Source organism: Leucoraja erinacea, chromosome 7, assembly GCF_028641065.1.
Source record: "Leucoraja erinacea ecotype New England chromosome 7, Leri_hhj_1, whole genome shotgun sequence".
In the NCBI taxonomy this organism is placed as follows: Eukaryota; Metazoa; Chordata; class Chondrichthyes; order Rajiformes; family Rajidae; genus Leucoraja; species Leucoraja erinaceus.
The window spans coordinates 41,371,442-41,387,396 of record NC_073383.1 but is presented as its reverse complement, the minus strand read 5'-3'; the positions used below and the strand labels follow the sequence as shown (position 1 = coordinate 41,387,396).

General features: G+C 41.9%; 1 protein-coding gene across 2 annotated transcripts in view; it reads left to right on the top strand.

Moving 5' to 3' along the window:
• plekhm3 (pleckstrin homology domain containing, family M, member 3) overlaps positions 1–4,517 on the top strand; it is a 130,351-nt gene extending 125,834 nt beyond the window's left edge. For both annotated transcript variants that reach the window (XM_055638349.1, XM_055638350.1), the window contains one exon: positions 1,476–4,517. In XM_055638349.1, coding sequence (XP_055494324.1) covers positions 1,476–1,650 — 175 coding nt within the window. In that variant the 3' untranslated portion in view covers positions 1,651–4,517. The remainder of the gene's footprint in view (positions 1–1,475) is intronic.
• Positions 4,518–15,955: the final 11,438 nt, after the last annotated feature.

Genomic DNA, 15,955 nt, shown 5'->3' with positions numbered 1-15,955 from the left:
CCCAATTACAGATATCGATTAACTCCATACATAACAGGCATTTCCCTAACCCAATGATGTAACAGTTCAATACATTGTATTCACAACGGACTTCGAGATGGAGTCAACTTGGAAACATTTACCCTGATTTACAGAAAACCCAGACAAGGCTCAACACCTCATCCAATCAACACTTGGCAAAGTCAGACTCTGCAACATTATTTACAACTATTTACAAGGTCTGGTTTGCAACCATCCAATCCATTCTATGCATTTTGCACCAGATTGACAGGGTTTGCAGATACAATACAATACAATACTGTTTATTGTCATTTGAACCTCAAATGAAGTTAAAACGAAATTTGGTTTCTGCAGTCATACAACAAGAAAAAAAACCAAGACACACATTTAACACAATTTATACAAACATCCATCACAGTGAATCTGCTCCTCACTGTGATGGAAGGCAAAGTCATTGCCTCTCCACTGTTTTCCATTCTTCTCCCAATGTTAAAGCCTCCGGCGGGCGATGGCAAGTACCGTGGCCATTAAGGCCGCGCAGGGCGATGTAAGGCCCTGTTTTGGGTCTTGATGTTGGAGCTCCCGGCGGCCGATGGCAAGTCCCGCGGCCATTGAAGCCGGACCGGGCGATGTAAGGCCCCTCTCCGAGTTGTTTTCAACCCCGCAATTCGGGCGGGAGAAGTTGAGAAGTTGCCGTTGCGGGAGCTCCGAAAAGCGGGCCACCACAGCTCTCCACGTTCCGAAGCCGGCCAGCTCCACGATGGTAAGTCCGCAGGCTCCGCCACTGGAGCCCCCAGGCCGTTCCAGTTGGAGGCCACTCCACGGTGCTAGACCCCAACGACAACGGAGACCCGATAGGGAAAAGGTTGGGTCCACCGTACAGGGAAGAGATTTAAAAGTTCCCACCGCCCCCCCACATATACACAGCTAAAAACAATATATAACGACAACCAAACTATACACTCAACAGGACAAATTAAAAAAAAAAAGACAGATGGACTGCAGAGGCCGCTGCTGCGAGGCGCTGCCATCTTGGATATAGAAGATCTTGAGATCTTCCCATTCGTTGCTTGCAAATTGTACCTAAGCTCCAGACACTGGCACCTCTTTGCAGCTTGCCCCAGCTCTGCAGAGAGTAATTCCAATTTGACCAAATCTCTCAGCAACCCTGAAACTTAACCCCCTTTTGAAGTCCTTGCTGCTCCAATTTAGCCAGGATTAACAAAAGCAGGAAAAAATATAAGTGTTGGAAATTTGGGGAGAAGAGAGTTAACATTGCAGGTTGATAGCCCTTCATCTGAGGTGGAAACATTTAAAAAAACTAAGCATGCTTTTTAAGTTGTAGAGATATGAAAGGTGTTTATGTAAATATAAGACATTTCACCAATGATTACACTTTTCATTAGAATATCGATAGGCATGAAAGGCACTGTGTAAATATCAGATCCTTTTAAAACATTTTTCTTTCTCCATAGGTGTGAAATTTGTGGAGCGGTTTTCCATATTGAATGCAAGTCGAGAAATATTCCTTGTCCCCGCTGTGTGCACAGGGAATTGCAGAAGAAGCCTCGATCTTTGTGGAGCAAACTGGACTTTGATGACAATTTTGAGTTTTGCAGTGCATTTGAATTCCCTTATCCAACTAGCTGATGTCCAGGTCAGATGTAGGTTAGAGAAGAATTCTTGGACCAATCTTTCATCACCTGAGAAATAGAATAGGCTGTATTTTGACCCCATGTACAGTAACAGAATAAGTAGAGAGGATATTTTGTTTGTGAACATAACAGGACAAGGAATGGGAGTTAAAGAAGTCCAAGAGGCCTCCTTCTCCACATTAAAGCGCGCATTGTAGATTGTATTTCAGATGTAACCATTGAAGGTATGTTGCTTTGTTTTTATGAGCCATGCAAAATACATCTTTTCTGTAAAGACGAGTGAAGAGTTGAGTAAATAACCATAGATCTGTTTCCAGTGAGAGTACAGAAATTTCCTTGGGGCAAATTTGCAATTTTATTCTGCACTGATGTACTGGAGTCACTTTGCTGTGGTCAGGCTTTTGGGTTTGAATTTGGTACATTCCTAGGCTGCAGCAGACACTGAGTTGCAACACACTTTGTAACCCAACTTGACCTGTGCACATCAGCCAAGTGCACTGGTTGGCAAAGATGGACAACATGGCCATTTCCCAGTGCAATTCCACTTCATTTTTACACAAGTCCCACTCTTACCCCCCGGAACAACATGTACATAGCACCAATGTTATAGGTTTGTCTTGCTATTTTAACAGCTGCCTTCCAACAATTATTTATTATTGGCTACCAGATGAGTATTACTGGAGGAAATATATATTAGTTGGAACATTACATTTCCCTAATGCTCTTAAAACAGATTTGATGCTCCATTGGCTCAACAGCTGCTTCAAAATGTTATAACTCTTTTATTCCATGATATAAATTTTGTTGACGTTCCCACCCTCCTTCGACCCATTGGAGGAAGCGCTGGAGATATTCTGGGGAGAATGGGGGAGGAACAATACATTTAACATGGGGACTCTTTGGGCCAGGTTGAATGTGACACAAGCTTTCGTAAATAGACTCAAGTGCCAGGCACGTTCCTTTATCTACCCAACAGTCATGTGATTATAAAACAAATTCAAGAAGTAAATTCCTGGCTTCTCGCAGGGATCACAAAGATTAATGAAACTCGTGCTTACTGCCAACATAGCATTTTTAGGGGTTATGCTTTCCCTTTTTGTTTTCCTTTGCACTTTCCAGTGTGGTAATACTTTGTGTGGGCTTTAATGCTGCAATGTTGTTCCATTACACGTAAAAGGCTCATGCATATTGTTCGTCCCTAAGTTGTACCATAGTCTGACCCTTTCAACATCTTAAGGAAAGCTTGTTTAAAAAACATCAACTGTGATTAAATGGGAAGGAGAGAGAGCTGAATCAGTAAGCAATGGGGAAGAAGTAAGCTCTGAGACCAAATACCTGACGAGGGAAAAACAGATTAAAAAAATAAAAACAGAAAGTGCCAGAATACTCAGCATTTTCAGTGGAAAAAGTAATCTATCTCAAGAGTATACACTTGTTTCTCTCTCCACAGATGTTGCCTGATTTGCTAAATACTTCCATTATTTTAGATTTCTAGCAACTATGATGTTTTGGGTTTATACATAGGAGCTGGAGTAAACTTAAAGCAAAATGTTTTTAAAAGTTGAAGTTGTGCATATTTATACACATAACTAGTTATTAACATATGTGCAGAACATGGATACAGTTTAGGATTCCCCAAAAAAGTGTGCAGAGTGGATTGCACTGAGTGCACGGTAAGTGGGTAACACTAGGACCATGAAATATAACATTCAGGGGGAAAAAACTCTTTAGAATTACAATATGGGGAAAAATGAATGGTTGAGGATTGTAGGAAACACTTTGGGGAGCAGTGAGATTTGAGGAATACTTTCATATTAAGTCAAGAATGTTTAATGGGAGTGAATGAACAGGAAAGGCACTTTTTTCGTACCCACTTTCTGGAATTGCTGTTTTGAAAGTTGAGGCTCATTTATGAGGCTCTTCAGCATCCAGCTTTTTCTCAGCCCCCGCCACTCACGAGTTCCAATGCCACATAAAGCACATTTTGTCTGCCAGACCCACTTTATTTTGTTAAGTATGAAGGAAAAGGTTTTAAGAAGAGAAAATTGATACTTTGTGAAAAGAATGTTAGTTGTATTTTGGTATACAGTGAGAAAAATGGGTGTTTTTTTGTTTACTTGTAAAATAATTACTTTTAAACCGTGCACCATGTGCAACATTCCTGCTGCGGGTGCAGTCCCATGGGGTGTGATCCTGAGTATACAATCCATATCTAGTTTCCTCTTGAGTAAGGTTTCCAGTTCTGTAACACATTACAGTTTTAATCCATATTGCAGTGCAAACTTCCAATTATCCTGAGCATGACAACACTCAGAGTAGTGCGAGTCTATGTGTAAATATGGTGCAATGTATTGGGATGAGTGCTGTTTCTCAATAGTGAAAAACAGAAGTGATTATTAGTGAAGGTTGGTAGGGGGAAGTAAACAAATGCAGTTAATTTTTTTGAAACCATTTATATACATAATGATGCAAGGTTACTTATGAAGCCCTGGGGAATTATTGCACCTCATTAACTTGTCTGCTGTTATCTGCCTCAGACTCTGGACACCGGCTCCTTCAGTCATTTACAAAAACAAAGCTTCTGATAACATTACTTGTAATCTCTCCTCTCCAACTGTGACAAGATTTAACTTCTTCTCAACACGTCTGCACCAAGATGTTTTTCAAAGATGTGTGGAAGTTGTCATTCTTCAAATATCAGTTGCAATTGTAAAGCTTTCAACTTGAAGTTTGTTGCTTTTATAATATAATATATTTATGTATATAAATAAATTGTAAGAAATTATCCTGAGATTCATTTTTGTACAGTTGGAGCCTATAAAGTCACCTAGAAAAATAATAAAGGTATGATATTCTAATGTGCCATTGTCTCATATGCTTGTATTGTGTTTTAAAGATGTATGTACTACCACTCATTGAAGCAACAGAATCTGATATTAGTTACCGTGAGGTTGCAGGTATAATGATTGGACTTAGTTCCCCTGAAGAAAAAACCTTCTTTATCAAACATACAATCTGATGACATGAAGATTTGTAATCAGAGTATATGTTTTTTCAGATGGTTGTTAAAAGACCCAAGATGAGACAACAGTACATTGAATCGCTGAGACAGTCTTTTATCAAGAGATGCTGCCTAGATGTGAGACTTGGTTCACATTGTCCCGGGTCCTGTTGTGGATGTAGAACAGAATACTGTGTTGTGGAGAAAGGACCGCTGTGGAAGGTAGTCAATTTCACAGAATCGTGATTGGTTAAATGGAAATCAAAAGATTGTAGACACCAAATCAAAAGATTGCAGACTGGAAATCTGAAGTAAAAACACAAAAGGCTGGAAAAGCTCAACAGGTCAGGCAGCATCTGCACAGTGAAACAAGGTCTATGTTACAAGTCTGAGACTTTTTTTATCAGAACGTGTGGTTAGATACAGGAGAACGTTCAGCCTGTTGAATCGGTACTGACTATAGAAAAGCAATCCAACTAATCCCACTCCTCCACCTGCCACTCATACCCTTGTAATTAAATATTAGCCCATAACCCTAGAATAAATGCCATCCTTTCAAATACTAATCCAGAGCTCCGTTTTAAATCTACCACCACTTCTTAGCCCAGGCAGTGCTTTTCAGAGTCCAATCACTCACTGTGTGTGTGTTTCTTTAAAAAAACGTTTTTCCTCATGTTAACACAGTAGCTCTGCTGGCAGAGCCCTGGCCTTATGCTCCAGTGACCTGAGTTCAATCCTGACCCTGGTGCTGTTTGAGCAGGGGGTGAGTAAGTATCAAATGCGATGAGTTTAAATAGGTTATTGATGGTCAGCATGAATTTGGCGGGCCGAAGGACCTGCTTCCCTGCTGTATGAGGCTATGAATTCTACCCCATTATTTTTGCCAATATCTTATGCCTAGTTTTTCTGCCTATAGGAACAGTCTCTGTAAATTATTCGATTTTCAAAAATACTTTTATCAAATCCCCCTTGTATTCCTTTCTCCTCCAAGGACTCATCCCTGGCATAATTTAGTGGATCTCTTATACCCACTTTTTAAAGCCTTAACAAATTTTCGAATGTTTGGCGCATGGAACTGGGCACAATTATTAAACTTGTGTTTCATCATAACTCTCTCACTCTTTAACTCTGGCTCTATCTGGCGGATGGGAGGGATGAGTGCGGCCCGCTTGTATTCTACAGTGAACAAGTCTCCAATGACCAGGAGCCAGGCCTGTGAATGTGTGCCTTGACTACAAACTGCAGCTCTGCAGAAGTTAAAATGACTTCTGTTCCAGAATGAGATAGCATAGTTGAACAATTCCTGTAAACCAGCTCAACTTTAGCAGGAACCTTGTTGGAACTGAGGATTCCCTTTCAAAAGGCACAATGGACATGATCTTCAATCAGATGTGGGGAGCAACATCGACCATTATACAAGGCTATTTTGTTTCAGTATTAAAAAAAACCTATGACTCAACTGAGTGTTACTATGGAAAACCCTTTGCAAATTTCGCTGCCCTCAGAAATGTTGTCACTATTCTACGACTGCTTCATAATTGGGTGAAATCTGTGTATCAAACCACCTGGCCCATGATAGAACAAGTGTAGATTAAGGTCAGGCCACCACTCCAACCCTGTTCTCAACTGAATATTTCTTTAGTACTGGACTGGAGTGCTGGTCTGCACAAGTCTCAAGTTGTGCAATTATGAATCCACAACCTATAAGGCAATAGTGCTACAAATTAAACCATGGCTGACAACTTCAAGCAATCTGCAGTGCCTCAATTCCATGGGAATGTTTTTATTCTATTAGGATTGATTGATTCATTAGGAGTAGCATTTTCATCTTTGGAAGCTAAGTGTTTTGGTCAGATTTTACTCGTTCCCATACCCTGACTCCCCTCCCCCTTGCCTCCAATTCTTCTCCCATGAGTACTGGCAAATTAGAGCTTTCAGCATACTGCCAACCTTCAGATGATGGCAGAGGAGAGTGTGTCAATTCTCCCCGTTTAACTCGTGAGAATTTATGTAAGCAGTAATCAATTTGTTGTTGCCTCCGTCCAGCTCGTTTGCTGGAATGATTTTATTGAGGATCTCGCAAATTAAACATGAGCGGCCTTTGTGCCTTGTTGTCACTTCCAATTAGTGCATTGTTGAGCCACACAATAGCATCACTGTAACAAGCTCAGTGGGGGCTTTCTGTTCTTCCCTTGTGGACTGTGGGCAGTCAAGATTCATTTGGGTGGAGAGGAGGCACAGTGGTGGAGTGGGGGGGGGGTTGATGGGGGGGGGGGGGGGGGTTATCGGAGAAGTAGTCGGGAGAATCCCTTAACATGGACCGAATATGCCGTCAAGAAATAAAAGCGTCTCTGATGCAGTGTAAGGCCCCAGTCTCGTGAAAACGTGAAGTGGAAGCCTCCCATTCAAGCCCTTTCTCGACACACAAAGAGATTTGAGGAGGGCTTGGCTGTAATTAGTGGAATCAGCTGTGGAAAGAACACTGCCTGGCTCGCTCTAGTGGAACTTTTTTTTTTAAAAGGCCAGTCCTCACCATTATTTTAAAGTTTCTTTAAAAAAAAGTCAGATTGCCTTTCAATTTTTAAGAAAGAACTCCAGATGCTGGAAAAATCAAAGGTAGACAAAAATGCTGGAGAAACTCAGCGGGTGAGGCAGCATCTATGGAGCGAAGGAACAGGTGACGTTTCGAGTTGAGACCCTTCTTCAGACTGATGTGGGGGTGGGGGGATAGAAGAAAGGGAGAGGTGGAGACAGTAGGCTGTGGGAGAGCTGGGAAGGAGGGATTTGATATCTTTTTAATCACTTTTTAATATCTGTTCTATTTTATTTTATTAGAAGAAAACGTTTTTTTTGCTTTACTAGCCTATTAGTACAAGGAATTTTCAAATGTTTTACAAGTAAACTTGTCCAGCAACAGTGTGCCTGAGGAGAGACTTTTTGGGGGGATGAGAGATATGGGAACTGTTTGGGCAAGTTGTTTTGCAAGCTGTCAACACGGGTTAGCCAAGTAGCCTCAATCAGTGTTGTAAATGAGATAAAAGAGACAAAATACAGCTAAAAACACAAGACCTTTCAATCATCAGTAGCCAGGCATTGCAATTAAGGTCACTGGATATCCAGTGACTCGTTAAGTGTCAGAGTGCTTTATTGAACAGAATTCTATGAATTATCTGGAATGATGTACATAATCTCAAAAGCCCCTTCCTCAAAACTTAGATTTACCAAGATGGAAAGATTCCCTGAAGCAAATTAAAGAGAGATGTCGATATGTTTTTGGATGTTGAGGGGTGTGGGGTTAATGCCAGAAAGTGGAGCTGAGGTGAAAGATCAGCCGTGGTTTAACAGAATAATGAAGCAGGAATTAAAGCAAATAAACTACTTCGGCTTCCATCTCTAATGTTCTTAAGTCAAAGCCATTCCATAAAATGAAATTCTTACCAACAGACTTCCTCATAAATGGCCCTGCAGTCTGCGGTGCTTCTGGCTGCGGCGTGGAGGGGACTTTAAATCTTTGTCCGCCGGCCTGCGGCCTACACCAACTTAAAGCCGCGGTCTCTGGTGGGGAAGAGCCGACTCTGGACTTACCTGGACTCGTACCTTGTCCTTACCATCTGGACGCCCGCAGCAGAGGCTGCGGAGGGTTGAGGTTCCGACCACGGGGGGAAATGGAGGAGGACTGGCCAGATTGTGTGCCTTCCACCACAGTAATGAATGCTGTGGTGGATGTTTGTGTTAAATTTTTATTGTGTTTTTGTGTGTGCTCTTTATCATTGTACCGCTGCTGACATATCCATTTCACTTGCACTTTTTGTGCAATGTGACAAATAAACCGTATTGTATTGTATTGTATTATAAATATTGAATGTCACAAACCACCACTCAACTTTACTAGTTCACTGAGGTGCTTGAATTGACTGATCCAGTGGCTCATCAGTGATTAATATTTCTCATTTAAAATCCTTGTTCTTTGTGTTCTGATCCTTCCACGGCTTCATCTCTACCTATCTCAATCCTCTGCGTTTTTACACACTTGTAAAACTTCATTTTTTCATTCCATAATTTGTTGCTGTTCATCCCCATTAACTCACACCTACACTCAGAGTAATTTGTAGAAACCAGTCAACATACCATCTTTGGGAGGTGAGTGGAAACTGGCACAATCAGGAGAAACCCCAGGGAGAACATGCAAACTCCACATAGGCAACACCAGAGCTTAGGACTGAAACCAGGTGGATGGAGCTGGGCACCAACAGCACAAACTAATGCATCACCATGCTGCCAAGATTATATTTAGTCAGGAACATAACTTGTATTTGGATCATAAACAGTGATATTCCCTCCCTCACATGTTTCACCTTACCATATTTCTGTAAGAAATTAAATGCATATGCTCTACAATATCAGATTTTTATAAATGATTGCCAGGGGAGGAAGTACAGGAGGAAGGAAATCTTGCTTCAACTGCATAGTGTTTTGGTAAGGATGTACCAGGAGCACCGCGTATGATTATCGTCTCTTTATTTTCAGGAATGACACAGTTGCCTTTTGGGAATAGGTTGATTGGGTCTTAGAGTACGAAATAAAGATTTTAGCAGAAAGAGAGGTAATCAGATTGAAACATAAGATTCTAAACAGGCTTAATAAAGCAGAGACGAAGAGAATGCTTCCCCTGGTGCAGAAAGCTGGGCTTGGTGGTGGTAAATGGTCTTGAGGTAAGCAGTGTCCCGAGTTAACTTTCCTCAGTTAGAGTGACGTGAAAGATTTCCTGTCTCGAAGCCATATGGTCCCTTGACCATATATAATCTGTTATCGGGATGCTGATTCAGGCTTCATAATCATAATCATCATACTTTATTAGCCAAGTATGTTTTGCAACATATGAGGAATTTGATTTGCCATACAATAATACCAATAAAAAGCAACAGAACACACAAAATACATTTTAACACGAACATCCACCACAGTGACTCCTCCACATTCCTCACTGTGATGGAAGGTGAAAAAAAGGTCAATCTCTCCCTTTGGATGCTGATGCACTATCAAACAGTACACTGGACCGAATTTAGAAAGAGAAATATTGGTAGGGAGGAGGAGCAGCATAGTTCTTAAATACTGCAGGTGCTAAAGTGAAGAGACAGGCCAGGCATGGTCTTAAGGTACCTAGACGACTATGAATGCTCAGTCATTGATTGTATTCAGTGGATAGGTTTTTGGCCTATAGGAGAATTAAGGGATATTAGTACATGAGTTCTTGTGTATGCTCCAGCTGAGTACTGCGCACCTGTATGGAGTAGAAGCAGACATACTAGCCTGGTAGACACAAGCCTGAACAGCACCTTGTGAACCATCACTGGGCGCCTTCAACCTACTCCAGTCGAGCAGCTCCCTATACTTGCAGGCATTCGGCCTGCAGGGATCCAAAGGCAAGCAGCAACTCTGGCACTATCTTGTCGTGCCATGGACCCAGATCACCACCTCCATCAGGCTATCAGCAGAGAGCAGAGGCCACCCCGACAGAAGTCCCGTCACCCCTTTGCTCCACTTGGAAAATAACTCCTAGCATCCATCCAGCCAACTGAGACAAAAGCACACTGGATAGCCACCAAGTGGTCACAGGAGTGGAAGGCAACCTCATCTCCATGACACAGCAACATCTCTTCACCAGATAAAAGCTGTCCAGGGTCTGACCTCTCCCTGGAGCATGGGTGAAGCTCAACAGATTTCGTACTGAAGTCGGGCGTTTCAATGCCAGCATGTGGAGAACGAAATTTCGTTCAGACTGAAAGGTCCGAATGAGAATAAAGGATACTTGATACTTGACTTGATAGGGGCTCTGCGCAGTAGAGCTGTTCTAATACGGAGCAGAACAACAGACAGCCAACCATGTAATCTTTGAGTGCCTGCTCTACCACCCACCAAATGGAGCCCAGGGCCTGGCAGACATTGACGCAGAGACAACAACCTGTCTGCTCAACACCCGGCTTGAGATCTAACTATTCCTTTGGTTTATTTATGTTTCATTCGCAAGAAGAAGAAGCAGAAGTACATGAGTACATGAGCACAAGTGTTGAGACATCGGTGTGAAAATAAAAAATACTGCAGTTGCAGGAAATCTGAAATAAAAACAAAAAATACTAGAAATATTCAGCAGCTCCATGGAAATTCTGACAAAGCATCTCAGATCATTAAACTCACAGTTTAGTCCATTAGCAGAGTAGCCAGAGTTCATAGCATAGCCAAACTTTGTAAACTGGTGGTACTTGGACCCACAAACATTTGACGGATGAGAGATTGCAGCCATTAGACCCTGGCTACCACCTCTACCAACACCTAACTAATAAAGTCTACAAAGAAGTCAAACTCTTAATCTTACTTAATTCCCAATTACCATTTTCCTCTTGGGAATTTGCTTGGGGCATTATCCAGGAAGCAATTATGTTTTAGACAAGGATGCAAAGCAGTTGGCTGCGGATCAAAGACTGTGCAAGCACAGGTTGTACGAGTGACAAATATGTGGCAAATTTATATGTTTACAGCAGTGATTGATTACCAAAGATGCAATAACAGCGATGTTATTACTTAACTACACACTATTTGGACATTGATCAATGTTCCTTCTCAATAATCTCAAACTGAGTCCAATGCTTCCCTACAGTGAAATTTTGAATCCACAAATCCAAAGGTGGAGTCACAATTTAACTGTCTTTGCAAAACACAGGAAATGAATGAAGTGAAAATCCTTTTTTCTGTGTTCATGTTTATGGCAATTTATTTTTCACTTTCATTTACCAAACAAACAAACTACCTTGGTGTGCAGGAAGGAACTGTAGATGCTGGTTTAAACCGAAGATAAACACAAAATGCTTGAATAACTCAGTGTGACAGACAGCATCTCTGGAGGGAAGGATTGAATGAAGTTTTGGGTCAGGAAAGGTCTCGACTTGAAATGTCACCCATTCCGTCTGAAGAAGGGTCTCAACCCGAAACATCACCTATTCCTTCTCTTCAGAGATGCTGCCTGTCCCACTGAGTTACACCAGCATTTTGAAACTACCTTGCTTCTCTTCTCAAACAATCCTTTAAGGCCATATTGTACATGAATTGCTTCGACTCTGCTTATGAAGTTAGTGTGGGACCTGCAGACACTGCTACAGGAGGGACAGGAGGTGCTTGACAGGGCATGTAGATTGGTGGACAGGACTATTCAGAGGAGTTCTCTATGGGATGTTACAAGGGTATTGGTATTCTTAATGCAGTAACGCTCCAATAATCTGGCATCCTCAGGATATTGATGATGGGCATAGATTTTCTGGACAGTTGGGAGTGGTTCTCACGAATCTCCTAACCCTCTCTTGCCCTTCTCACTTCCAAATGCCGCCCAGCCATCGACCGTCAGGCTGAAGAAGAGCCCTAACCCAAAACACATCTGTCCATTTCCCTCCACAGATGCTGCCTGATCCGTTGAGTTCTTCCAGCACTTTGCCTTTCATTCACCGATTAAGCCAGTTAAACTATTTGCAGGTTTGAGTAGGCAAAGTTTTTATCCTGACTATATTCTTCTCCCCGCCTCCCCCCACTCTCCATCAGTCTGAAGAAGGGGTTCGGCCCGAAACGTTGCCTATTTCCTTCGCTCCATAGATGCTGCTGCACCCGCTGAGTTTCTCCAGCATTTTTGTGTACCTTTTCCAGCATTGCAGTTCCTTCTTAAACAACATATCAAAAAAGAATAAAGTTCCAGAAAACACAAACATAACAATGCAGTACCAACAAAGATTTTTCTTGATTAGCAAGTTAGTAACTAAAAGAGCAAAAAGTTTAAACTCGCAACTCTCCATTTCACCTTCTGCCCCTCTCTCTCACAACAGTGAAGGTACCTGTACTATATAAAATGCAAGTTTTATTTTTGAAGTAGAGTTTACACATTCTTAAAACAGGAAAGAGTTAAGCGTTTTGGAAAGGGGGAAGAGTTGGACTTGCCAAGATGAGTCACTTTGTGATAAATGCAATCAATAAAGGCATAATCCCTTCCTTAGAACCGGGGTAGAGGAGAAGATCTTTGCAAAATGGTTAAAAATCACTCTGGTGCAGGGCTCAGTGTTTTCCTGATGTTGGAGTAAAGTTATGTCACTGGGGAATAGCAGCAGAAGGGGAGATGATGCTGAAATGATGCATACCTGTACAGTGCGAGCTCCAAGCAAATTGCCAATTGGTTCTTAATTATCATCGGCCTCAGTCCAAATCTTAATGAGTAGAGATGTTTGGTTAGGCTGTCTAAAGGAATTGTGGAGGAGTTAAGAAAAGAACCTGGACTGCAATTGATCCTGAGAGGTAAAAGATCAACATCATATTCAGTTCAATCCCTTTCAATGGTCAGCACTGTCACCTCTGGGCAGGAAGATTGTGAGTTGCAGGTAGTCCAGTGCTGTGTCTGGTGGTGACATCTTTTGGACAAAATGTTGCATTGAGTCTCTTTCATGCATTTTCAGCTGGAAGTGAAAGAACCTGTTCCAGGAAAGGAAGTGGGATTCTTCCATGTGTCCTCTCCAATATCAGTGCCCCAGCCAATATCACTATGATGGACTATCTGATTACATTACAGTGTGTGGGGCTTTGCAATAATGTAGGAGAAGCAGGATCCAACATTGATCATCTTCGACCCTATACGTCACCCATTCCTTCTCTCCAGAGATGCTGCCTGTCACGCTGAGTTACTCCAGCTTTTTGTATCTGCCAACATTGACCATGCCTTATTGTTTGTAATAAGCTTTGAAACATCTATAGATTATAAACAAATGTGCAAACATGTCATTGTTTTTGCAAACAAGGAGTGGATCTCTATTCTCCCTGTTTAAGCAATTCGACTTTCTCTTTTGACTTCCAATTACAAAGTGTTGGACCTGGTAACATGTATCCTGGAGTTCCACAGTGTTGCACAGAATATTTCTGCTACAATATAGTTTTATTATATTTGGTTTTACGGTGGTGCAGCAGTAGAGTTGCTGTCTTACAGCGAATGCAGCGCCGGAGACCCGGGTTCAATCCTGACTATGGGTGCTGTCTGTACGGAGTTTGTACATTCTCCCCATGAACTGCGTGTGTTTTCTCCGAGATCTTCGGTTTCCTCCCACACTCCAAAGATTCAGATTTGTAGGTTAATTGGCTTGGTAAATGTAAAAGGTTGGCCCTAGTGCGTGTAGGATAGTGTAAATGTGTGGGGATCGGTGGTTGGCACGTACCCAGTTGGCCAAAAGGCCTGTTTCCGTGCTGTATCTCTAAACTAAATTAAACTATAAAAATAATTAAACCCAGCATTTCCAAATTCTGGCTAGATAGGTGGCCTGATAATATGAAGGCGTTAGCAATTGTGCCACAGTGCCTCTTGCCATTGAACTTGTTACACTGCCCCTTTAAGAGAGCACACTAATAAATCATTCATGTAGGTTTGAGTATACCTGTACTTTGTGCAGAACTATGGGGTAAAAGATAAACAGTGTATTGATAGCTCTCGGCTGGCTCGCCTTGACTCTGTTAGGTCAAAGGTAACACACCTTGTGTGAACATGAGGGAGACACACATTAACAAAGGGCAGTTTTACATTGTTAACTTGCCTGGCTTGTCCAAGAATCTTCTAAGTTTGAAAATTTATCAGAATAGTTCATGGGGTACACAGGAGAAAACTCATTATAGCATTAAAAAAAAAACATGTTTTTCCATTAACTTTGACTATTTCCAATTACTGCTTAAAAATAATAATGATGGGTAAAAAAGTTATTTGACTGGGTGAGCAAGTCAGAGGTCAGAGGTCCAGGAATACTTACAACCAGGATTAGCACACAGAACCACAAAGAAAATCCAACATACACTAAACCCTCCATAGCTGCAGAAAGGCAAAAATAATGTCTCTTTCTGTTGGAGGAATGTTAATAGTGTTAAAACCTTAAAAGCTCACAATTACAAACTTCCTGCGCTTTGCCTTGCTTCTCATTCCCCTTATTTCCTTTTGCACAATCACAGAAAAAGACCAAGTTTAGTTGATGTAACCTGTTCTTATCATTAAATACTTTAAATCCAGAGGTCATCCTGATGAATGTACACTGCACCCCTTCCAAAGCAGCAGTGCTCAAAACTGAAATCATGGACCAAGCTTCAACCCTGGTGATCAAGAAAGCCCACCTGTCCCCCCCAGATCCTGACCAACTTTTACCGCTGTACCATAGAGAGTATCCTGACCACCTGCTTCACGGTATGGTACAGCAGCTGCACTGCTGCGGACAGGAAGGCACTACAACGGGTGGTGAAAACCGCGCAGCACATCATCGGTGCCCCGCTCCCTGCCATGGATGCCCTCCACCGAAAACGGTGTCTGAGTCGGGCTGGGAAGATCATCAAAGACCCCTCACACCCCAACCATGGACTGTTTGCCCTCCTCCCATCAGGGAGGCGGTACAGGAGCCTCAGGTCACGTACCAGCAGGATGAGGAAAAGCTTCTATAACAACACAATCACACTGCTGAACTCGGAGTCCCGACGATAGACTTCTCTGGTCCCTCCGTCCCCCTTTGTTTAATCATTCTGTATTTCCTGATTATTCTGTATCTTCTCTCTTTCTATTTTTTTCTTGTTTTTTCTCTTTATGTACAACTACTACGGTCTGACGCAAAACTGCATTTCGTTGTACTGATACTTGTATTTGTGCGATGACATTAAAGTTGAATTGAATTGGAATTGAAGTCATATATTACCACCAATCTCTGAAAAACAAAATAAAGATCTGACTCTGATTTGTGGTGCAGAAGTTATGGACATGTTACTAATCTTCAGTCACCGTGTTATGAATCCTTCCTGCTTTTCCACCCAAAGTATACCCCTACTTTTCAAAAGGAAGGTTGCTGTTATTTTCTTGCCTGCTCCCCACATCACAGAAACAAGTTATGAAGTAAAATTGAACTTATTTATATGTGAAATGCTCTCTTTACATCCTCAGGATATTCCATAGAATCTTGTAACCAATTAAGTAACTCTTGTTGAAAAAGCATCAGAAAATCTACAGACAGAAAGCTCCTCATAATAGTGATGTGATAAATGACTGTGAAATCTGTTGAAACAAGGAACTGCAGATGCTGGTTTACACAAAATGACACATGGTGCTGGAGTAACTCAATAGGTCAGGCAGCATCTCTGGAGAACATGGTTAGGCGAGGTTTCAGGTCGGGACCCTTCTTCAGACTTGGAAATCACAGAGGAGGAGCAGTGAAAGAGGGTCCCAGAACTCATCGGAGAGAGGAAGGGAACATCTTCA